Raw genomic sequence first — 24,953 nt, 5'->3', positions numbered from 1 at the left:
ACAAGAACATTGCCAGGGTTGGAGGGTTTGAGATATAGGGAGACGCCGAATAGGCTGGGACTATTTTCCCCGGAGCTTCAGAGACCAAGGGTTAACCTTACAGAAGTTTATAAAATCGTGAGGGGCATCGATCCGGTGAATAGCCAAGATCTTTTCCCCAGGGTGGGGGAATCCAAAACTAGAGGGCATGAGTATAAGGTGAGACGGAAAAGATTTGAAAGGGCCTAAGAGAAAACTTTTTCATTCAGAGGGTAGTGTGCATGTATAAAATGAGCTGTCAGAGGAAGACGAAGTGGTGGAAGCTGGTATAATTACAACAATTAAAAGGCATCCGGATAGGTACAAGAAGAGGGCTATGGGTCAAATGGGATTAGATTAATTTAATATCTCTGGTTGGCACGGATGAGTTGGACCAAAGGGACAATTTCCATGCTGTACATCTCTATGACTATGTTGATGTGTCTATCCATGACAATATTGATTGGAGTGACCATTGCACACAGTCGTTACGGAGACAAGTCCTGTCGCCAAATTGGGAATATCCTCCGTATTGTCTGGCACCATCATGGAGCTAAGAGGCATAGACTTTATGCAAACCTAGCAACTCAAGACTAGACCTCCACGGAGGTGCTATGGGCCATCACCAGAATTGTAGACACAAATTGCAAACTCAAGGCCCAGTAAATCTCTGCATGACTATCAAGCCAGGTAGTCATCTCTGGTTCAAGAAAGAACGGAAAGGGCCATACCAGGTGCAGCGCAAGCCATTCTTAAAAAAAAAAAAAAAAAAAAAAAAGTGGTGTCAACCTGGTGAAGCTAAACAAGACTACTTGAGTGCCATACAGCATAGGCTGCAAGCGATCGTCAGAACAAAGATTTCTAAATGAAAGTATTGGATGTAAACTCTACAATCCAGCCACATCCAGTCATGAACAATGGTGGATAATTAAACAATTCACCAGAGACAGTGGCTCCACAAATATCCCCATCCTCAATGTTAGGGGAGCCCAGAATATCAGTGCAAAAGATAAGCTGAAGCAGTTGCAACAATCCTGAAGCAGATGCTGAGTGGATGATCACGGTTAGCCTCCGCTAGAGGTTCCCAGCATCAGATGCCAGTCTTCAGCCAATCTCTCTGCATGATAGCACGTAAAACCTAGAGGCACAAGAAAGTGTAAAGGATTACGGGCCCTGACAATATTCCAGGAATTGTATTGAAGACTTGTGCACTGGCTGCAGCCCTGCTCAAGCTGTTCCAGTTCAGCTATAATACAGGCATATTCCAGGAAAATTACCGAGTTATGTCCTGTACACAAAAAGCAGGACAAATCCAACTTGGTGAATTGCTGTCCATCTGTCTACTCAACAAAGCACAAGTCAGGAGTATGATGGAAATGGCTGGATGAGTGCAGCTGTAACAGGCAAGCAGCTTGACACAATCCAGGACAATGCAGCCCACTTGATTGTTTACGGATGTGGTACCATTCACTCTTTGTATCAGTGACAGTACTATTTACAAGATATGTTGCAGAAATTCAAAGGCTCCTTAAACACCACCATCCAAAACAAAAACTACCATCATTTAGAAGGACAAAAGGGCATGAGAAATAAATATTGGCAGCAATACCCACAATCTTGATTGCATAAAAGAAAATAAGAGCCCATGACCGAGACACACTGACCAAGGAGATAGAGGGCAGTTTCTTATAATGACTCAACTTCTGTCTTTCTCTATTTCAGATATTATTTGTCTCATTGGTCATTACCTACAAGGAGTCAAATAACTTGCAAAGTTACCACTTCATTATCAGAATACATCTGACTAGCATGCTGTATCACTCATTTTCTCACAATATTTAAACGATTTGTCATTACAGAGTTCCACATTTTTTTTTTTAAGAATAAATGCATTGAAAAGTATTTTAGCTATGTTTCAATTAGTAGAGATGTTAAAAAACCTATCAGTTTTCAAAATACAGATGGTAAAGGTTGTGTAATACTGCTTGCTTTAGAGATTGTCCTTCTAATGACTGGATATAGGTTCTTCAGCATTGGTTCTGGAGGTTAATGAATCTGCCTGACTTTCCTCTGAAACGTGGCCAATGTTTCCTGGTTTATCGTTAAATTGATTATATAATTAGATCTGAATCAATTAATATTGTACTGGTTCAGTTGTTAATTACAGCATGCATCTCTTTTCAATCTTAATGGGACATATTTTTCATCTTATACTAATGAATTTAAAAAAAAAAAAAAAAAAAATCAGTAAAACAACTTTCATTTATACACTGCATTTAACAAAGTAAAGCATCCGAAAGAGCTTCACAACAGTGTTATCAAACAAAAAGCTGTCACTAAGCCTCAAAATGAAGATATTAGACATGAAACCAAAAGGTAAATCTCAGAAGTACTTTTAGGGGCATATTGTTAAGGAGAAAAGAGTTAGGTAGAGAGGCAGTAAGGTTCAGAGACAGAAATAGTTTAGAGGATGGAATTCCAGAGCATAAAGCCTAGGTAACTAAAAGCAAGGTCACGAATAATGGAAAGATAAAAATAAGGGGTATGTAAAATGCCAGAAGAATTGAACGAACTCAAGGAGTTTGAAGCATTGAAACATAAAGACCTAGAAAATAGTGGCAAGAGTAGGCCTCTGGCCCTTCGAGCTTGCTCCACCATTCAATATGATCATGGCTGATCATCTAATTCTGTACCCTGTTCCTGCTTTCTCTCCATACCCTTTGATCTCTTTAGCTTTAAGAACTGTATTTAACTCCTTCTTGAAAACATTCAATGTTTTGGCATCAACCACTCTGTGGCAGAGAAATCCACAGGTTCATCATTCTCCACGTGAACGAATTTCTCCACATCTTACACCTAAATGCTTACCCAAACCCTTAGACTGTTATCACTGGTTCTGGACTCTACAATTATTGGGAACATCCTTTTTTGTCTAATACTACTATAAGTTTCGATAAGATGCTCCTCATTCTTCCTAACTCCAGTGAATATAATCCTCATTGATCTAATCTCCCTTCACACATCAGTCCTGCCATCCCAGGAATCACCAGTAAAATCTTTATGCACTCCTTCCATAGCCAAAATGTCCTTCCTCAGATGAGGAGATCAAAACAGCTCAAGAAGCATTAGAGAAAGTGAAACAACTCCACAGAGGCCTGCATCCTGTCACCAAGTCACAATTTATTTACACATGACCAGTCCTTGGACTTTAATACTGCCTGTGTGGGGTCAGTTATCAGAGTCTCATTACTGCTGGCACTCCAGTTTACATCAGTCAGCCAGGGCCCCCTGATTGGGGGTGTTGATCTGGCCCAATCAGGGAACTCATTCTGTGATGTCCAGCTGGCTGACCTTATTACAATCACTACACTCCATCAACCATCTTACAGGATTTTGCATGAAAATTGGAGTTTCTATACTTGACCATGCAGAAGTTATGACATGCAACTTAGATAGTTTTTACAATGCAAGAACAACAAAACCATTAAAACAGAGAAGCAATGTATCACATGTATGCTTTCTGTTCTAGATATCAGATACTGCTTATCCCAACATTGGTTTCGAACGTCTAATAATTTTAAACAAGGAATATCAACTTTTATTAGAAATGCTAACAGATCACAGAATGGTACGGAAAAAAAGTAAAGTGTGTCATTGTTGCAGCATTGTTCAATTTGCCTTCACATCAACAAAGACAGATTGAAACGAGTTTCTTTGAATGTTAGTTTAAATAAGTTCTGCATTCACAATGTTCCTTTTGTGTGCTATTTTACCTGAGTTGTGCATCTATTTAAAATATCTGTTTCAGAAATTAAAGCAGTAAGTAATATTGCACTATTATGACACAATTATGTATTGTTGCCCCTTGGATATTATATACTTCTATCTAGCCAAAAATGGAATAATTTGATGCTGGGAACCATTACTGAAAAGCAATCAAAATTAAGATGCTTGACTTCCAATGGTACAATAACTCACATCATAAGCCTGCGATCATTTATATATCTTCTAAAACTTGAGTTAGACAGCTTTTCAACTAGTAAGATCTGAAGGAATACATGAAACCTAATAGATTGTGGGAACAGATGATGGATACATGAAGGATTAATTGTGTGAAAATTAGTTACATTAAAATGGGGAGCTAGTGATCTGAGGGGTATGAACTTTATGGAGTGGGGTTAATGGAAATAGAGCTCTCATTAAAGTGTGGACTTGAACTCTGTTTAAACAGAGTTCTAACATATAGCATTGATAGCAGAGAATGGTTGAGTCAAATTGAAAAGCTTTAGAGTATGATTATCCAGCTCAGCTTTCTGAAAATGAGCCTCATGACCTGTAGAAAAATGAGTTCACAATGTAGATCTAGTTACTTTCTTACCAAAGAAAGAAGGTGTAATCTTAATGCTTTCATGACCATACAGGAGTGGGATAAAAAGCAGTTTTTTTTTTCAGAATTGGAGTCCGATCATTTGAAAACAGGTAAAAATTTGGATAAACTGTATTCATGCAAGTTAACAATTTATCAAAAGTGGATTTATTGAATGTTTGAGAGATGTGGTCAGATTTTGAAAAATTTAGAAGGTCTGTGAATATTACCATAGATGAGTACATAATGGAATTCAGTAAATTGCATACAAGATTGCAGAAATTTAATTTGAAATTAAGTTTGTGCTGACATTTAAGTGACTGAACTGTGCCAAAGCACCAAATATGGACAGACTCCTAGCCTTGATGAGCATTAAACTTTGCAGATGAACATGTACAGCTATCACAAATGCTGGAAGTACTTAAAGTTCCTAGGACAGCATTTCTGTTCAGCAGCATTCATAACACTAAGGGGAAAACTTGGCAATAGTAAAGAATGGAGGGCACGATGTTACCAAATCTGTGATACTGTCTTGGTTCAGGTCACAGGTGACAATATGTCAGGAGAGCTGTAACTTGTAGAAATACTATTGATTGTTTGACAAAGAAACAGAACTTGGTTTTACAAGAAGGGAATGAACTCTAGAAAAACTCTGTGGTCAATTGATATTCAGGTGTGATTTTAAAGTGCCCTTCATGCCATGAACTATCCCAAATAGGGTCATAAAATATTTGAAACAACACAGGAAACGAAAAGATTCGGAGGAAGAAGATAGGAAGTACAGATCAAAGAGAAGATATTGTATTCACAGCAAGGAATTTCAGGCCAGTGATAAACATATTGTTGACAGAGTGTCAATTGTGCAGTATTAAATGATGGCTGTACATCTACAGTGTATGGAATAGACTGGCTAAAATACTACCTAGACTGAGTAATAAGGATCAGGACAAAAAGAAGGAATGCGAGTCCCACTTGTTTGAGATTGGGGATGATAACGCACTAAAATTTTTCAAAAGTTGCCATTCCCTGTAAAGTAGTCAGAATCAATCATTTTATTAGCACTGATCTAGTGTCCAGTGAAATATTACTGTTATCAAGGTGACCATTGATGAAGAAAGCACAGATGAAATTAGATATGCAAAATGAGTACAAAAAAAAGTGAGTACAATAGGCATACAGAAAAAAGTGATGTGAGATTTGTAAGAAATATCATAGGACCCCATCACAGCCAAGACTAAATCTGCCTTTAGCAAGGAATTTTGATGAAGTAGTAGCTATGGATTTAAGGGGGAAAAAGAAAGTTATTTTCACATTTTGGAAATATGGCAACCAGATTTTGTCTATATAAAAAAAAACATAGAATAGGGGTAAGAAAATAATTGTGTATGAGGTAATGAAAAATTGCTAGATACCAGACTTGGATCGCTACCAAAATTTTGCACTGATATTGGGGGAGGAATTTGCGGATCCTAAAATTTAGAGATATGGGCAAAAATGAACAAAATAGTTGTGAATATAACAGAAGCCATTTTAGCAATGGAGTATGTGAAAGGAAACATACAGTAATAGACTAAGTGGTTCAAAATTTTGGCATGTCAGCCAACTTGTACATTATTCATCTATGTTAGCATGGGCAGTACATGCTAAGAATTTATTGCAGATGGTTCGAGTATATAGGCCACATCAATTAGTTTTGGTTGGAAACAAAGTTCCATCAAAAAAAAAAAGCAATCAGACCTCAGCTTGAAAAGGGGTTACAATTATTTCTACTTTATCAGAGCACTCAAACCTACTGTCTGCAGGCAGAATGGCTTTCGTAAAAGCAGGAATCTAAGAATTAGATGAGGCTTAACATTGAGGCAAGGCCATCAGAAATCATCTTCAATCTAAGAGATATGGCTTATTATAAGAAAGAAGGGCTTAAATAATAGAAAAGCCTGGGAAGGTTATTGGTAAAAACAAAAATATTTGTACAACATGGGAAGCAGACTGTTCGGGTACACATTAAGGTTGCTTTGTACAGATTACAAATTTGATAATTCTTAGTGGCCATGAACAAAGTAGAAGGAAATTAATAACAAACGCTAAACAAGAAGAAATAAAAAGCTGGAGAGAATTTGGGGTATAGACAGAGGAAGTGGACAATCAGCCCTAACCCTTAGATGAATAGAAGGGTCCCTGACTTATAAACATCCGACTTATGAATGCTTGTCCCTGTGAAAGTGATTGCATTCATGTATGAAATTTTAAAGACCGGACATATGAACATTTCCTATACTTATGAATAACTTCTTTACATTGTCCTACATTTTGTGTGCAAGTTGGAACACAAAAATTGTGAACAGATTTCAGAACAGAAACCATTTGCAACCTAGGGACTGCCTGTATGTACCGAAAAAGGTGTCTCCTGATGGAATTAAGGTAAAAAATAGCAGATTGAGATTTTGAAGAAAAACTGTGGAATAAAGCACATTTGCTGATGGGAGGAAATCAATTTTATAAGTTGCCTGGTCTTGATTAGTAACTGTAAATATCAATCTTACCATATTTTTGATTCTGGAATGAACTTTGAAAATAATTATTCTATTGCAGAGGATGGAGGAAGGAATTGCCATACTTCTAAAAACACGAGTTTTTGAAACTGCATGTGACGTTTACACTGCTGCTGTGTTCATGCAGTGGAAGGGGAAGACTTTTCGCCCTTCTTTCCCACACCCCCCCCCCCCCGATTGGCCAACTCCCAGGATTTGTGCAAGATGAGATTTGGTTGGCGGCAGGTTACTGATCAGTTTGTGGAGTTCTGATTGTTTGGCTCATTAGGAGCCAGCTTGTGGAAATGAACAATACTGGCCGACTACTGAAGAGGCAGATGCTTGCCTTTCTCTGTCTGTCTCTCGCTCTCTCCTTGCTTTTAACTAATAAGCAAGAAACTCTATAACCTGTGAACCAGTGGCTCTGTGCCTCCTGTGGAGAATTGAGGGAAGTGAAGGAATCCCTCTTGCAGACTGGTGCTAAATAGTTTTGTATGTTTCTGCCTGTGCGCGCGCGTGTACACAGGGAGGGCTAGGAGTGTTTAGAAAGGGATTAAAATTTAACGAGTAGAGTCATGTCAACCATTCATTGTTGCTTGCTGGTGGTAGAATCGGTTTACTGTAATAAATAATAGTTCCATTAAACAAGAGAAACCTGATCTGTGTTTTCTGTTGACTGGAGTTAATTGACAGGTAAATTAGGGATTTTGTGTACTTCTAAAAAATCGTTAATCTTGATTCTAGTATAGCAGGGGTTGATTCCCAGCACTTTACCCCAGTGAGATTACAATACCACAAATGGTTGTGAATGTAGATCAATTGATATTAAAATTGCATTTCCGTGGGAAGATGGCTCAAGGGAAATATCTTTTCATCCTCCAATAAGAGGCACCAAACATTGTGGACTACTTTGAAAGTTAAATAAATATGGATATGGTCTAAATTTGGTACTTCTAAATACTGTTGGTTTTAATTAAAATTAGGTTGTCTAGAGTTCAAAGCAGACCTGCTACATTTTACTAGTAGCACGAAAAGCAGTTTACAGGCATCTTTACGATGCAAGAATATGATTTATTTTCTGGGGTAGGAGCGGTGAATTTGAAAATATCTTCATAAATGGGCTTAAAGCAGAATAAAAAAAATTGGAGGTCAGACTTTGCATCAGCAAACTCATTTGGAAAATGAGTTTTCATTGCCATTTGTCCACATAGGGCCTCAAGAACATGTAGCATTTTGAAAATTGAAATGGATCGACTGTAAAGTTTAACTGGAAGGCTGAATTAACTGGGCACCCAAACAAGGCCAGATGCCAAGTTTTGAAATACTATAGTTGAGCACAATTTTGAAAAGTCCCAAGGTGGAAGATATTATTTGGGCGGACGCAACATTGAAAAACAAAAGCAGCTCTGTTTTGAAATTTCTATCGTTGAGGGAGTAGGGCTTTTCACGTTGGAGCAAAGAAGGACAAGAGGTGTACAAGATGAGGAGAGGCATAGGTAGAGTCGTTAGCCAAAGACATTTTCCCAGGGCGGAAATGACTATCACAAGGGGGCATAATTTTAAAGGTGATTGGAGGAAGGTATAGGGGAGATGTCAGAGATAGGTTCTTATCACAGAGTGGTGGGTGTGTGGAATGCACTGCCAGTGGTGATAGTAGAGAGATACATTAGGGACGTTTAACTGACTCTTGGATAGGCACATGGATGACAGTAAAATGAAGGGTAATTTGATCTTAGATTAGGATAACAGGTCAGCACAATATCGTGGGCCAAAGGGCCTGTACTGTGCTGTACTGTTCTATGTTCTCCAAGGAATATGAAACTGGTTTGTGAAGCTCCTTATGTGATGGGTTTGCAAGTGCAGGAGGGTTTATAACTTTTGTTTTTCACAGTAAATGGATGGGAATTTTGCCCTTTGGTTTGGGAAGCTGAAAGATCAGAAGAGTAGTAGAAAGTCTGTTAGCAGCAGAAAAGCTCGCTTTGGGGAAGTTGTAAATATGGTGTTTCTTTCAGTGAAAGTACTGGAAGAAACACTAAAATTGGGATTGACAGCAATATCCCTGGAGTGCTACTTGGTAAGTCACTTTCAGTGAATGTATACTCAAAATGTGTGACAGCAAGTACACAAAAACACTGAGGATTGATTCTGCAATGACTTGGACAAGGTCTTAGAGGAAACTTATCAAGAAAGCAAATGCACATGGGATACAGGGTAATTGACAAAGTGGATTCAAAACTGGCTTCCTTGTAGCAGACACAGAGGGTGATGAAAGAAGGCTGCTTTCGTGACTGGAAGTCAGTGTCCAGTGATGTACCACAGAGATCTGTGCTGGATCCCCTATTATTTGCCATTTATGGCAATGATGACTGTGTTGGAGGTTGGATTAGTAAGTTTGAGAGTGGCGCAAAAATTGGTTGGTTAACAGTGAGGTTGTGCATCTTGGGCTACAAGATGATATAAATGGGATGGCCAAATGAACAGACAAGTGGCAGAAGGAATTTAATACTAAAATGTGGTGAGGTGATACACTTTAGAAGGTACAATTTGACAAGCAAGTTTTCAATGAATGATGTGACATTGGAGTGTTTGTCCCTAGACTGCTGAAGGAGAAACATGTTAGGGTGGTGAAAAAGGCATTTATGAGGCACTTCCCCTTATCAGTTGAGGCATAGGTTACAAAAGCAGTCATGATGGAATTGTATAGAACTTTGAGACCACAGCTAGAGTACTGAGAGATGTTCTGGTTGCCACATTACAAGAAGGATGTGACTGCACTGGATGGAATGCAGAGAGAGGAGTCACCAGGACATGAGGAGCTTGTCAGCATGGATAAGGAGCAGCTGGTCTCCTTAAATGAAGGGTCAGTCACAAGGGGACATGGATTCAAAGTGAAGTGCAGGAGGTTTAGGGGGAAAAAAGTGAGGAAAAACCATTTTACTCAGGGGTGGTGACAGTCTGAAATGCGCTGCCTGAGGGGATGATAGAGGGAAGTTGCCTCACATCCTTTAAATAGTATCTTGATGATCACTTAGCCACATCAAACCAGCCCTAGGCCCATAGCCTTGAATGTTAGTGGGATTAATTGACTTGAACGATCTATTGTCAATTGTATTTAACAAAGAGTGGAAAATGTTTTAGGTCACCATTTTGATTTACAGGAGATATTAAGATACAAGACTAAGATATAACACTTAAGTACAAGTAAAAACAAAAAACAAACAAACAAAGTCACGTTCCTCCTTCTTGTGCTCCACTCGACATTGCGGTAAGGGGGGGGGGGGGGGTGGTGGGAGGTGGCGGTGGCGGTTTCTTTCTCTCTCCCACTCAATAAAACATTAACCTCCCTCAAAAATTAGGCAGTGTTGCTCCTACTTCTTAATACTTCATTGTAGATAGGCCAAGGATGGAGCATCATATTGTGCAAGTCTGTTATTTAGTTTGTTTCATGAGGCTAAGACATTGAAGCTAGCAGAATTACTGTTAATTGTATTGCTCCAGCATAAAAACTAAAACAATTTGACTCAAAGTAAATTATTTCAGTTTATTGAAAAGATTCAGGAGTAAGCAAACAATCTTCTTATAATCTACTTAATCCCAATCCCTACAGTATCTCAACATCACATTTATCAGATTAAACACCTGTCAATTTGTTTTGTAAGCACTAGCATTGCTTCAATACATTTGCAGTTTTCAGGCCAATGAAAAAACATCACATTAGCAAAAACAGTAAAAGACTTTTCAAATAAATATCTATAGCCAAACATTCAACGTCCACCCAAATGGGCCTTTGTGAGCCACATAAATATATGCCTGTTTGTTTTTGCCCACATTGTGCAAGGCTGTCACATTGTGTGTGTCAAAGCAGTTATCCTGTTATTTTTAAAAAGACAAAATAATTTTCTCAAACACAAGTATATTTATCCTGTTTGTCACATTCCACGTGCATTATTTTTCTTTACAAAACAAATAAATGAAGCTTCAGTGGCCACTGGTGTTCACTGTTGCAACAAGTGAACCAATTTGAAAACGTCTATTTTAGTGTCTTTTTTTGAAATCAAATGTAAAACTGAATGACTCACAAATGACGCATCCACTGTGTTCAGGATGATTAGAAGCCTTCCAAGGATAATAAATAAGCACGCAGCTCATGCATGGAAGCAGGGAATGCTATATTTTGGAAACACATTCTTTTCACTGAAATTCAGGCTTTTTGCCTGTTCTTATTCAGGAGTTGACACTTACAACCTGCAATAGTTTAGTTTTCTTTTCAAAAATTAGTAAGGAAGAATTAAATTTCATCAGCATGCTTCTAAACTCAAGATGCAAGTCAGACATACCTTAACTGCTTAGAGATAGTAGGAACTGCAGATGCTGGAGAATCTGAGATAACAAGGTGTAGAGCTGGATGAACACAGCAGGCCAAGCAGCATCAGAGGAGCAGGAAGGCTGACGTTTCGGGCCTTGACCCTTGCTTATGTTGGGTAGCATATAATCAAGGAGTCCTCTGCTATTTGGCTTCTGACTACACACCCCCATCCCCATATTATAAGAGTTCCACAGTACAAGTAATGTTTCTGTACAAAAGTAGTTACACCATTGAACAAAGAGTTAGCACAGAATGTACTGATCGGTCTTCCTCTATGCTTTATGATCCATGATCCATTCCTTGGCGTAGCACTTGGTAAGAATATGTACAAATCCTAGCCCAGTGTGAGAGAACTCAATAAAACAGTAACTTGTGACCTGAGAATTCCACTAACATACCAGCATTATTTAATAGTTGTGGAATGTTTTAAGGACCAAAGCCTCTAGTAAAATTAAGTTTAAACGATTGACTTTATTTATAGGTAGTGTTTATTTCCAAATAATTTATGCAATGATTTGACAAATTCTGGCTTGTCAGAGGCACATTGTGCACACTGGGGAGGATGAACTGATCTGCCATATAGCCATTCAACCACATTTGTCTGGCTTCAATTTTCCAAAAATTGAAGTTTTATTTACATATCTGTGTTAGAAGCAAAAAGATGGTGTTCATATGTTTGGTAAGATTCCTAAATGTTAGTAATTATTTACTGACAAAAAAAAATGGCAAGCAAGCCAGGAAGTATACTGATGTATCTTCTACATGTAATTAGAATATAAGAGGGCAAAATAATCCATTAGATCATACACATGGGATTTAAGATTGATGAAATCTCAAACAAACTTCTTAAAAATATATTGAAACTATCAGTTACCATGATGGAGAAACATTACATTCCACAGAAGTATTTGTTTTCCAGAGACCGCTCAGCAATAATGAATTAAGTCCATCATTGAATAACAGTTACAACTTTTCAAAAAAGGTTTTCATAGTGAATCTAAGAGGGCAAGATCTTATTTGGTCAGTCACTTCAATTGGATTGTAGTCAGTGGGTACTTCAGCAGTGCATTATATGGAGCAACATGGAACCCTTGACAGCAATCTCTGGATTTCCATGTTTAACTGGTGTGCATGGTCTCCAAATGTTGTCGATTCCAGTGGGTAAAATGGTGCATGCTGTCCATTTCCCCATTATCATCATGGCAAAATGCAGGCCATTGTTAATGCCTGACAATTGAGGATGACATTGCAAAGTAGTATTGACCATTTCAAGGAGAGATTTTACAGTTTTTAAAAAAAGAGAAGTTTATAGTTTAATCTTTGAACAATGTTGATGAATTAATCAATCAATATTAATAATCAAGAAATGGGATACTATTCTTCCATGACACAAATTTGACATTGCCTCGAGACACACAGGCAGAGATCAAACAGATTATACACTAATGTCTGTCAAGCCATTCCCACAAAAATCAATATGCCTGGCATTACAGTTCACTTAAAGACAAACAGCCTACTATCACATGACAAGGCCTGACTAGAAGTCACTTCCATGCGCATTGGTCTATTGTGTGGTAGTCAAATGAAATGTATCGTGAAAACACAAGCAAGAGAACTTATAGCAACTGTCAGAGTAAGATGCTTGGTGATTCTTTGTATATCTGACATTCTGGAATTAAACATTTAAAATTAGCTAGATACAAGATTGAAATTCATAGCTCCCGAGGTCTGTCTCTATTTGGTGGAATGCGGAAAGGCTCAGCAGTGCTGTATCCCTGAAGCATTTGGGCAACAAACTGCCTCTGCACAAAACACACTGAAATCTGTTGGAAACCTTTACCCTTGACCCTGGGTCTGCCAATCCCTTAAAACCCCACCTCCATTCACAGAAAGATAAATCGGTTCTAGGAATTAAACTGCATTGTTGACAGTAATACTCTGGGTGATCATCGATTATAAAGCTACAGGAAGTCAACATGACAATTTGAAGGTTTGACAAACACTTCGGAACATTTTCACTCCTCCTAGGGGACTGCAGAGCTTGGTTGAAAACTGCTGATATAAACAGCTAAACCTGATCATTTTAAACTAACTATCACTTCTAATGAAGATATACTCCTATTGTTGTGGTTATAATAAAATCATTTGGCACAGAATCTTGTTTAGTTAAGACCAACAGGCTTTATGAAGAATGAGAATCAGGGACATGAAAAATAAGCTTAGCTGAGTAAACATATCAAACAGGTTCTGTGCATTTTAGTATCAGAGTGGCCTTTGGGTCTAATTTCAAAATATTTTCATTAGTATTTATTCAATAAATTTTCAACAAGTAACACTCAGTGAATCATGATGGCATATGTTAAACACCAGATATTAAAGGTTGGTTAGATAGATTCCAGGCGTATAAATTTTCAAGACAGTGTTATTTTAAATCACAAACAAAACAGAGCTCTAGTAACACTATTCCTTGTTCCTCATGTACAGATATTTTTCTCATCAACCTGTTCAGAGAGATATCAGTACACTCCTCTGGAGCAGACGGTACTTGAAGCCAGGCCTCCTGTGTAGGGACACCACAGCTGTGCAGTTCCCGTTCAGTTCCCCACGTACTTACACCCAGTCAGTGTTCCCCAATTACTCGTAATGAACATATAATCATCAGCTCTTCTTTTGTTCTATTTGGTCTCAGACATCCCTGCAAGACCCTGTTCTATGATGACAGAATAAGGACGGTGTCTCCTGATCCGAACCCTTCATAAAGGGCACTATAATAGTTTTCTAATGTCAGTACAATTATTTTCTCAAGTCAAACAGTTGACAATTCAGCATGTCCCGACTTGTTTCCCTCCCCCTCGTTGAAGGCACTGACCAACACCAGGTGCCATTCCAACAGCACTGATAGATTTCTCATACTTATCTAAATTGGTCTTCCTTCAGGTACAAATGCAGATACGAGGTAAAACTGGAAAAGTCATGTTTTAGACTTTTAATATTTCTCAAAGCAGACTTTTCAGCAGAAATCATTGGATACCTATCAACTTTGGGCACCCATGATTCTTCTTTTCCCAAGTAGAAAGTTGACAGTTGTAGGATTCCATTAACTTTTACCCAGTGCAGTAAACTCCGTACACAAAGAAAAGGTGTAACACTTGCCTGATCAGAGCTTCAAAACAGGAAAGAGTTTAACAAAGGAGCCATTGGAGTAATTTGTTATATGCATTAATATTACACCGAAAGTAAGAACGTTACAAGTCTATTAAAAAACCCATCTTGTTTTAGGCGTGCAACTATAATGTGAATAAAACGCAGCCATCCTGATGGTAGGAGGGTTCAGAAAAATGACAGACTGGAAAATTATGGAGTACAAAAAAAGCAAGCAAATGACTGGTTCACAGTATACTGTAAACAGTGACATCTCCCATGGTGAGGTTCATAGCTATTCCTGTATAATTTTGATATTTGTGTTTATATTATTTCATGTACCTAAACTTCTATTCCCTGTATTTGACTTTTTAAAATCCTCTTCCTCCAAAAATCTGTTGCTCGATTGGTCACTCTGATCTTTCCTTATCTCCAATATTAATTTTTGTCTGTTTACTCTTATCTAACAATCTCTTCTGACTATAAGTCTACCCCTAGGTTATTTCCTCTGGTCTGACATATTAGCCTTCTGCTGTCTTTCTTTCATCTCCCCCTTATTTGCATATCCATTTTTATTTCTATTTGTGTCTGGTCCTGGGAAATCTTTCTTGCGACACGTCCCAGCAATGCTGTCATAAAAATCCCATTTTATGGAAAGCTGCTCATTTCCTGGTTTCCATCTAGACCTACATGTCTTGCCTTCATTTGGTCTCAGAATTTATACTTTAGAATGTTTTCTGCACTGGTTCTGAACATTAACTCCTCTCTCAGCCTAGTCTACCTCCATCTGTCCAACATTCCAAATTTAGTTCATGCATGTGTTGGATCTGCTGATGTGGAATGGGCAGATTGGAACAGCTAAGCTATAAATCAAAGCGCGAGGGTGTTGACAGTGGGTAGCTAGCAAAGTACAGGAGACTTGGCCAAACTTGATAGAGCAACTAAAAGGCCAAGAAGCAGTTGTGAGATGGATAGCTTCAAAAATACAATTACATCAGCTGTTTTTATTGTGAATATATATGTAGGATTTAACATAAGAAAATAATACAAACAAAACAAAAATACATTAAAAGATAAGTTTTTCAGATGACGTGAACATATGAATAGACTTTGTTATGGATTGATGTAGTTTACTACTGAGTTAAACAGTTGTACTCAAAATTCATGCATCCAATTTCTGCTCACTGAAGTCTAAAGTTCTTGAACACATTATTGCCCTTAAACAGTCTACTATCTGTTATACTTTGCACGCTCTGGAACACTTATTACCCCAGAACAGATATTAACTTTTCTTCAATTAAATACTTTTTTTCCTATGGCTTGGAATTGTGATCGTATGGCAGCTGTTTTTTCAGGCAGCAATGACTAACCTAGTGTGCCCACATAGAAAGTGTGCTGCTTGTCATAATAGTTTATACTCCTTGTAGTTATCACTGGTGTTGTGGAGATTGGAGCTAATGCATGATTTTCAGCCCCCGAAGATTCATTAATTACTGACTTCAGCATAGACGGTGTAATTTCCTTAAATGCTTAGCAACCAGACCAGTAGTTGTTGAAGGAAGAGTGAAGGTCGGCACCCAAACATTAAACTAGAGCTTTTTTGTTTACCTGAATATGGAGGCAGGAGTGTTTCTCCTGGCTTCACACAAGAGTTAAGTTGATAATGGCCCATGCTCACTCTCCTCCAATCACTTGAGACCTGGATTTACTGTAGAAATCTAGAAGGTATATGGCAAAAAAAAAAAAAGTGACATTTCAATCTATTCTGTCTGTGCTGACCAAGGTGTTACCCAGCCAACTTCCAATATCTAGGTAATGGTCTGTTGCTCTGTAGTTCACAGCATTGAATGAATAGTACACTACTTTATGATATGTTGAAGCTTTCTCTTTCTCGGCAATAAATTCCAGAACTCCCCATCCTCCATCCAAGCCACTCAATTCTATACACCATAGAATGTTCTCCAGTTCTAAATGAAACAGCTCTAGCCTATCCAATTTCTCATAGCTAAAAATCATTCATCCTGACAACATCCTTAATCCTAACCCCTACCCTCCCTGGTGTGATCATGTTCATCTAATGAACGCTACTTGAACTGCAGCCTTCGTGGTGCTTTATACAGTTTTAGTGTAGTCTCCTTGCTCTTATACATCTTCACTAATAAAGGAAAGTATTCTGGTCCCCTTCTTAACCATCTTATTCTCCTACCCAGCTACTTGCATGAATCTGTGGATATGCACAGCAAAGTCACTCTGTTTTTCTAAATTTAGAGTTACCATGCCATTTATTGTGGATTCCCTTATAACGTTTTCTTGATTGCCAAGAGTACTACCTCATGTTTTTTCCCCCCCCCCCCCCCCAAGATTAAATTCTGCTATTTTTTAGCCTGCCTAACTAAGCCAATCTATTAATGGCTTGCTGTAAGCTTTTCTCACAATCATCCATATGCCAACTTGTGAATTTTGTAGGCCCTCAATCAGCATTCCATTCAACTAATCATTTTTCAGTTCCCATCCAGACCTGTCAAAGTCTTTTTGTGCACTTACCAATGACATACAAATAAGACCAGTTGACTTATTTACAGTGGTGTTCAGCCAACAACCTCTTTGGGCAAAATGTTGCCTTTGCAGCTTCAGGTTACAAGCGAACTTAGGCACGGACCAAATTCTGGATCACAATTTGGAGACTTGATTCAAGTGTCAAATTGAGAAATTCACTCAGTGAATTTAAGTAAGTGAAGAAAGGTATCATCACAGAAGAAAAACTTAGGTCTTGTAAATTTATATCTATTTATTGACAGCCTTCTGTTCACAGCAGAAGTGAATGTTGGTGCAAATAATCTAATGTTTTGACTATTTATGGTCACATTCCAGAAACATCAGCCACGTACATACTGTAGCTCCAAAAAGGTGTTCAGAGACTGGGAATTGTGCGCCAGTAACTCCCTTCCTAACTTTGCCAAAATCATTTCCAGCATCTACATGTCAGGAACATGATGGGATACACTCTACTTAGCTGAATAAGTAAAACTCCAGCAACACTCACCATAAGTAGTGAGAGGAGACCATACACTCCTCTCAGCCTCTTCCACCATCTAATGCAATCGAAGCTGATCTTCTGTCTTAGCTCAACTGCCTTGCTCCCTCCTTATATACATTAATTCCCTGAGAGCAAAAATCTACCATACCACCTTAATACACTCAATAACGGAATAGCCACAACTTTATGGAATGAATAATGTCAAAAGAGCCACAATTGCCTGACTGAAGACAATTCTCATCTCAATCTCAAATGATTGATTCCTTATCCTGAGGATATATGTGCTTTAGAATCCTCAGCCAGGGAAAACAACCTCACAGTGTCTACCCTTCAAAATCTTGTCTATTCACCACTCTTTCTGCTAAACTACAGAGAACACATTCCCAATTTACTTGGCTGCTCTATACAATATAACCCTCATCCTAATTAGGATTTATTGTATTGGCTCTAGTCTAAGTACAACACCAGTTAAATGTGGAGACCAACATTGCATACACTACAAGTGTGGTCCCAACAAAGTCCTGCCAAAATAGAGCAAGATTTCCTTTTCTTGTACACCAACCATCTTGTAATAGAGACTAAAATATCATTGCCTTCCTAATTGCTTGCTGTACCTGCATGCTATCTTTATGCTCCTTGATATAGTACACTCAAGTTTCTCTAAATAACAACATATATAAGTTCACACATTTTAAAAAGTATTCTATTTTTCTATTCTAATAGTCAAAGTGATTAACCTTATACTTCACCATGTTACCCTCCATTGAGCACCTTGTAACCCAAACACTTAAGCTGCATATATCTCTTTGCAGCCTGTTTTTAAAAAAGGTCTTCCTTACAGCCTACATACCTCTTACCCCTCCCCCATCCCATACCCCTCCCTTTAACTTTGTATTGTCTGAAACCTAAATGTAGTACTCAAGGAGCAAAACACCATCTCCAAGATAAAGCAACTAGCTGACTAACAATCCGTCAACCAATTTGACTATTTGCTCAATGCACTACTGACACACTGCTACAGTTGCAAGATGGACTGCAGGAACTTGTCAAGCATCCTCTTACAGTACCTTTGAAACCCACAATCTCTATCACTCAGAAGAATGATAACAGCAGATGCATGGGATGAGTGCCATCTACAAATTGCCTTCCAAACCACCAACTATTTTGGTGGAACTAGATCACTGTTCACTGTTACTGGGTCAACAACTCTGGAACACCCTCCCTGGTGTTGTGGACTACTTGGCCTCTTTCCATGGTCTATGATTCTATAAAAGAGGTTATAGATGTCATTTCTACCCTTTAGTTTACCTGGAAGAAACATTCCATCAGTGTTGTGTGTCAAAGCATCACGAATTGATGCATTCCAAAGAGTACCCTGGATGTTCTTTTAATTCATGATCTCCAGTTTGGTAATATGTTTTAGTAGAACATTCAGAATAACAGAAAAGGCTCAAGAGCTACATTATCAAGTTCTGCTTCAGCATAGCATTGTTAATTGAAACATGGATAAATATTGCACACAAAAAAAACTGAACATACATCAATTTACTTCAGTGACTCTTGCACAGAATTAAATAATATTATCTTGATGTTAAGTCTCCAGACTCTGAAAAATATCCAAGGGCATTATGGCTATTTCCTTGGAGAAAGCCCAGATGAAATACAAGATTTTGTGGTAAACAAAACCAAGGCTAAGTTAAAACTTCAATACTTCTTCAATTGTATGGTTATCAACTTACGAACTTGCCAGTTGGGGCACGAAATGTTGCTTCGGTAAAGACAGCAAGGAAAAGAAAATTAGAATTAATAAATTGAAAATTATGATCAGTATTCAAATGCATTCTGATACATGCATAACCAGAGAATAAGGCTTCCTATCATAGGTACAAGTTTAGAAAATGGGTTAATAAGGTTCAGACGATAAATATACTGTCCAGTGTAGAAGTGAAGCAGACATTGAGTCTATGCTGAGTTAGCAGATAACAGCTGATACAAGGGTTACGTTGGAACAATAGATCATCCAAGGTCCATGCTCTTAATTACTTTTTAATAGATGGTTTAAAACCGCTTTTGATGTTGGGCTATGAGAGGATTAGATCCAACATTAATGCCTCCATGGTCAAATTTGCTGTTGATGCTTCACTTTGCAGCTTTAGATTAAATACCAAAGAGCTGTTAGTGCTTGTGGAATTGCATCCTAGCAAGAGCGAAAGCCTTCAGTAGAGAACAATATTATTGGAAAACAAAGAGACAATTTTCAACTACAATAGAAAAGTGAGGGGAAAGAATTCAATCAAGATAAATAAAATTGTAAGTGCCTCGACTAGCTTTGGCAAAAAAAAAAAATGTGCTTACATAGCAGAGCAAACTGAATAGCTTTTTATCATCCTTCATCTTATGAAGAAATAATACCCATTTAGAAGTAAATACTATCTGCATTGGAATTGCTTCCAAAATGGAAATCACAGTATACTAAACAGTCCATGGTATAAATAATTCTGAGTCTTGGATTATCCAAAACAAAAAGTACTGTGTTTTTGCTGCCTTATTTTCACAGAGGTCATTAACTGGTTCCCAGTAATACACATGCCAACATACCAAACTACAATATTATTAAGCAACATCAATAAATATTTTTAAGATTTAGTAATTTACTTTAGTAATAGCCTAGAAATAAGTTATTGTTGACCTATGCTATTACACCATCAGCAACTCAGATGGGAAAATATCAGCACTGAGCTCAGCGATCATATGTTTCTAGATATGAAATAGTGGAAAGGCACAAATGGAATGTGGATATACTTATTCTTTACATTACAAAAAATATGGATTTAAATTGAATATTTCTGAGAGTGTCACCATGTGCACCGTGTGTACATTAATCATGTTCATATGCAACTGATGCAAAAGGAGGAAGTGCACAAAAAGAACAAGAGGCTTGTTTTAAGGATAGGGAATTAAAATATTCTATTTTGGCCATAAATTTAGACAATAGGGACTACACTGTAGAACTTTTAAGCACTGATCTTTTTACAGCAGGGTCAGAAAGACTCAATGAAAGTTATCATGATAGACACAGTGTGCACTAATACAATTGTCAAGGAGACATTTGCAGCAATACAGTAATGTAGCAAGCAAGTTTTCTACGTAAGGAATATATTCAAGAACATAACTAAGAATGACACATGATAATTTCTTAAAGAGGGCAAAGCATTTCTGCCAAGCAATTGTCTAACCTGTCTTGCCTTAAAATTTTAAGATTTAAATGTGAAAGTGTATCTATTGTCATCTGATCCTAGGCTCTTGCAACATTGTTAAATAGCACTAACATTTTGTGCTTAATGAGTGCTAGAAGCTTGGTTGGTGCTGCCCTCTGGGATCAGGGTTGCATGTCTAAAAATATGTAATCAAATCTATCAATCCTTCTGTGATTTTTTTTATGGGAAGAACAATTATTGGCTGTAGAGGTTCATGATAAACCAGCCAGGATTCTTCTAGTCCTTCAACTATGGGCACTCAGATTAAAGGTGTCCAAAATATTGAGACAGTGGTGCCTCATGGATGTTGACTCCACACTGGACCCTCTCATGCTTGTTGCCGCACACATTATTGGATGTTTGTCTCTTATATCGAAGGCAGATATTTGACTGAGTTTAAATTCTGTTCCCTTCATAAAAAAATGTTAAAGACAACATATTAAGTGGTTTATTTCCAACTTGAACAGTATTCACACAAATAGGTTAGCTGAGCTGGGCTTTTATTAGAATGCTCTTTGGCCTCCCATACCAATACTCATGAAAAGTTGGTTAATACATGGTTTTATAAAGAACAGGAGAATCATATCATATAAAAGGCACAATGCAGTCATTCAACGGCCAAGATGGAGTCATTTCAAGCAGCAGAATAATTCTGGTGAAGTCAGCCAGATTTCAACTGCAGTTTGGAAAGTGTTGGCTTCACATTCACATTCCAGTCAAAAGAATGCTTCCTTATTATTTAAAAATAGCTTCCTTTGCAATGCTAACAAACTGATTTCTGGAGTGAGACTGACTCACACAACAAAAAAGATTAACAAGGCCAAAATGACTTCTTCAAAAACATTTGAATTATACTGGGTTTTATGAACAAAAATCATGTGACAAATCATGAGCTTTTCTCAAAATCTTGTGCTTACTGTACTTTAGGCTCAAAAAAAAAATCTCATTCTTAAATCTACACCAGAGCTTAGTTAGTAACCATACAGAGTGTTGTTTCGCAACAAGCATCAGTTACAATAATTAGTGCCAAAATGATTGCGCCAGAGAGGGAAAAACAGGCCACAGTTTACAACACTGAAAGCTGCCTAGCAATCCTTTCTGGAACTTGTGCATGTCAAGTGTGACCTGGATCTTTTTCATAATGATCCCTCCCATGATTGCCACCATTCCCTGTTCACGCCCATGTATGAAATATGACTATTTGCCTGTGGTATCCAAGGTCACTGATGTCCTTGGATAATTATGGTGGGTGGGGCTTGTGGGTGGAGAAAGAACTTTTTTGGTTCAGACATTAAATTCAAACATTTCATTAACACATTTCTGGCTATAAAATATATCATGATATTCTGAAAGAAGTGAGCCCTAAATGCAAAGTTTAATGAGGCACTTGCTGATTTTATATTCAGAAATAAACTGTGCATTTTTTTTTCCCAATTTCAAACGCTCACAATTGATTTCCCTTTTAAATATTCGTGGCGTTCAGGCAAATTAACAAGAAATTAACATTTCATCAAAAGTGGCTGTTCAACAGATACTCAAGAGAAAGGGAAACCCGAGTCAATTTTACGACCAAAAAACAAGTCACTCTTCGGTATAATATTTGTCTGCGGTACTAATGCTCATTGGTGGAGAAACCTTGCTTATGCAAACTGGAAACCCGGTGCTACCCGACACGCTGAATATCTCTAGCCTTGTCTGCTTTTATTTCAATGTCCAGCACCCACGGTATTTTGCTATTTATGCCATGAAAAGAGCATCGATTTAAGAACGTGCTGACACTTGAATCAAATGCTTTAATCACTCACGCATCAGTTAAAGCGGGTTTAAACTATTAAAATTCTATAAATAGCGCCGTTTTGAAAATAGTGCCCTGCTCATAATATCTGCTACCCAATTTCCACATTCAGTTTGTGGGGAAAGAGCACTCTCACAGGCACCAGGTTATTTATTTTCCGATGTAAAAGCCCACTTCCCTGGGGACAGTGTGTTACGGTTAAAATATTGCAATTTAAGCCTCGCCTGTATTACCTTTCGGGTGCCTGTCGAAAGTGAAGGTGTTAAGTTTGTCCACTGACTGCGAGCAGAGTACAACGCCCTGCCGTATTTTAAGAGAGCGTCAGTGACAGCAGATATGAAGCATGAATCCTACCAGTGCCTTGTGCGGTGGTGGGGGTGTACAGCATATTGAAAAGTCAATGGAAAAAAAAGCAGCGGTACACCACGGCTGCCTGCGCCTGATCTTGCAACCATTTCGAGTTGGAAACGTATTTTTTTTTAAATTATTATTTGCCCTTTCTAACTTGCAGCGCCGGGGTTGTTAATAATTGGTGGGTGGCGCGGAATGTCTCAGCAGCATCATAACTGTGCACAACATACTCCCATTCATGCCTGGAGTCTGTCTCTGTACCAGACACTGAGTAATTGAGTCCAAATGGACACGGACCCCCATTAATTTGCAGCGCAGCCTTTCAGCACTAATGCAGGGGGACAGCAGCCTGTTCACCTGGAAACTACAGGGATCCTACTGTAAATAACAAACAGTGTATCCAGTGCTGCAGGTCTCTTGTTATCTGGACTTGTGCTCCAATGCTTGCCAGGCTCTGTCGCGCCCTCTCAGTCTCTCTTGTTTCCCCCGCGGGTGGTACTTACATTTTTATTTTTCCCTGCTTCCTTCTGCCTCACGCTCGAGTTTCTGGATATTCAACAGGGTTCTCGCGGCTGCTCCGTCCCTCGGCTCCTAACAAAGATGGCTTTTCAGCAGCCTCCTGACGTCAGTGATCCGGGTAGTTTGGCTCCTGGAGGCAGACCCAAAAATAAACCACTGAGGCAAAATCCAATAGTCACTCAAAGGCAACCAGAGACTGACAGACAAGAGAAAAGAGACTCAGCAAGTGGGGGTGGGGTATGAGATAAAGAAACCCCGGGGGTCAAGCGAATAGAGAGAGAGAGAGAGAGAGAGAGTGAGATTTACTGGTGCCACCAATATACATGACATGGTAAACAGTGCAGGGGAAAAAAAAGCATTACAGCAGAAATTAATAGATCAATTGAATTGGTGAAAGTGAGACAAATTCATTTCAATTAAGACAGGCAAACCTGAAAAGGCTAGATCACAGCCCTAGCAAAATAATGAAAACGTACAAACTGGTAGATGCCCAGAAGGATTTAGCAGTCCAAAGAGGTGACAGAGACAAGATGCATAAAATCACCAAATGTTATGGAGGGCAACAGAAAATAAACAAGAAGTCTGATAGAATACTGTTGTTTATATCCAGAGAATTAGAATCCCAGCAGATTAGAAATCATACTTCACCTCCAAAACTCTCTGGTTAGGCCACAGCTCAAGTGCTGCAAGGAGTTCTGGGTACTCCCCCTTTAGAATGGTTCTACTGGCCTTGCAGGGAAATGTGCTACAATATCACCTGGACTTCAAAGGCTGAATTACAAGGAGAGCTTATACCAATTAGGGTTATTGCCTGGAATTTAGAATGTTCATGGTGATTTGATTGAGCTTTTCCAGATATTAGGGAGAACTGATTGGAAATATTGACAGAAACTATCTTTGCTTGCTGAACAATCTATAACTAAGGGACATAGAGTTAATAATAGAGTCAGATCTTGCAGGATTGAAGTTAGGTATCACCTCAACATACAAACGATATTAGGAGTTTGGAATTAGTTTCCATAAACAGCAGTTGATGCTGGTCAATTGTTCAATTTATAGTATTTTTTGTTAATCAGAGCTTTTAAGGGATGGGAGGATATAAGTAGTTGGTAGACCAACTGTCATGATCTTATCAAATTGCAGATTTGCTCAATTAGCTATATGACCTATTTCCAATCCTATATTCAAAATGAAGAGATTGGGGAAAGAGATAATCTCTTAATATGCAAATAATTAGAATGCCTTTTAAGGCCATACACACAGAGGTACATAAACAAGTAGACTAGGAATACTAGGGAAGCATGGATAGAAAGTGTCAACAGTGGCTTGTCACTAAGAGAGACACAGATGATGAAACAACCAGGCTAAATCAGACTACCATTGGAATGTAACCATCCAACCGTGTCGTCACAACTAAAGTGACAGATGGCAATCGGAAGTGTCATATAGACAAAAGTAACCAAAAATTGAATACAAGTTTACCATTCTGTGTCCCCCATTTGAGTGAAAATAGAACATAGAACATATAGAACATAGAACATTACAGCGCAGTACAGGCCCTTCGGCCCTCGA

At 38.3% G+C, this 24,953-nt stretch overlaps 1 protein-coding gene across 2 annotated transcripts in view; it reads right to left on the bottom strand.

Moving 5' to 3' along the window:
* LOC109919167 (vesicle-associated membrane protein 2) overlaps positions 1 to 24,337 on the bottom strand; it is a 108,849-nt gene extending 84,512 nt beyond the window's left edge. The window contains exons 1-2 of one of the 2 annotated variants that reach the window (XM_048604733.1): positions 24,030 to 24,337; positions 23,366 to 23,511 (exon numbers count right to left, since the gene is read on the bottom strand). In XM_048604733.1, coding sequence (XP_048460690.1) covers positions 23,366 to 23,367 — 2 coding nt within the window. In that variant the 5' untranslated portion in view covers positions 23,368 to 23,511; positions 24,030 to 24,337. Of the gene's footprint in view, positions 1 to 23,365; positions 23,512 to 23,857; positions 23,938 to 24,029 lie in introns of those variants that run through there. The other variant, XM_048604734.1, reaches the window with a different exon arrangement.
* Between the last annotated feature and the right edge of the window lie 616 nt (positions 24,338 to 24,953).

Source organism: Rhincodon typus, chromosome 13 (genome assembly GCF_021869965.1).
Source record: "Rhincodon typus isolate 14 chromosome 13, sRhiTyp1.1, whole genome shotgun sequence".
Classification (NCBI taxonomy): Eukaryota; Metazoa; Chordata; class Chondrichthyes; order Orectolobiformes; family Rhincodontidae; genus Rhincodon; species Rhincodon typus.
This window is presented reverse-complemented; position numbering and strand designations above follow the sequence as displayed.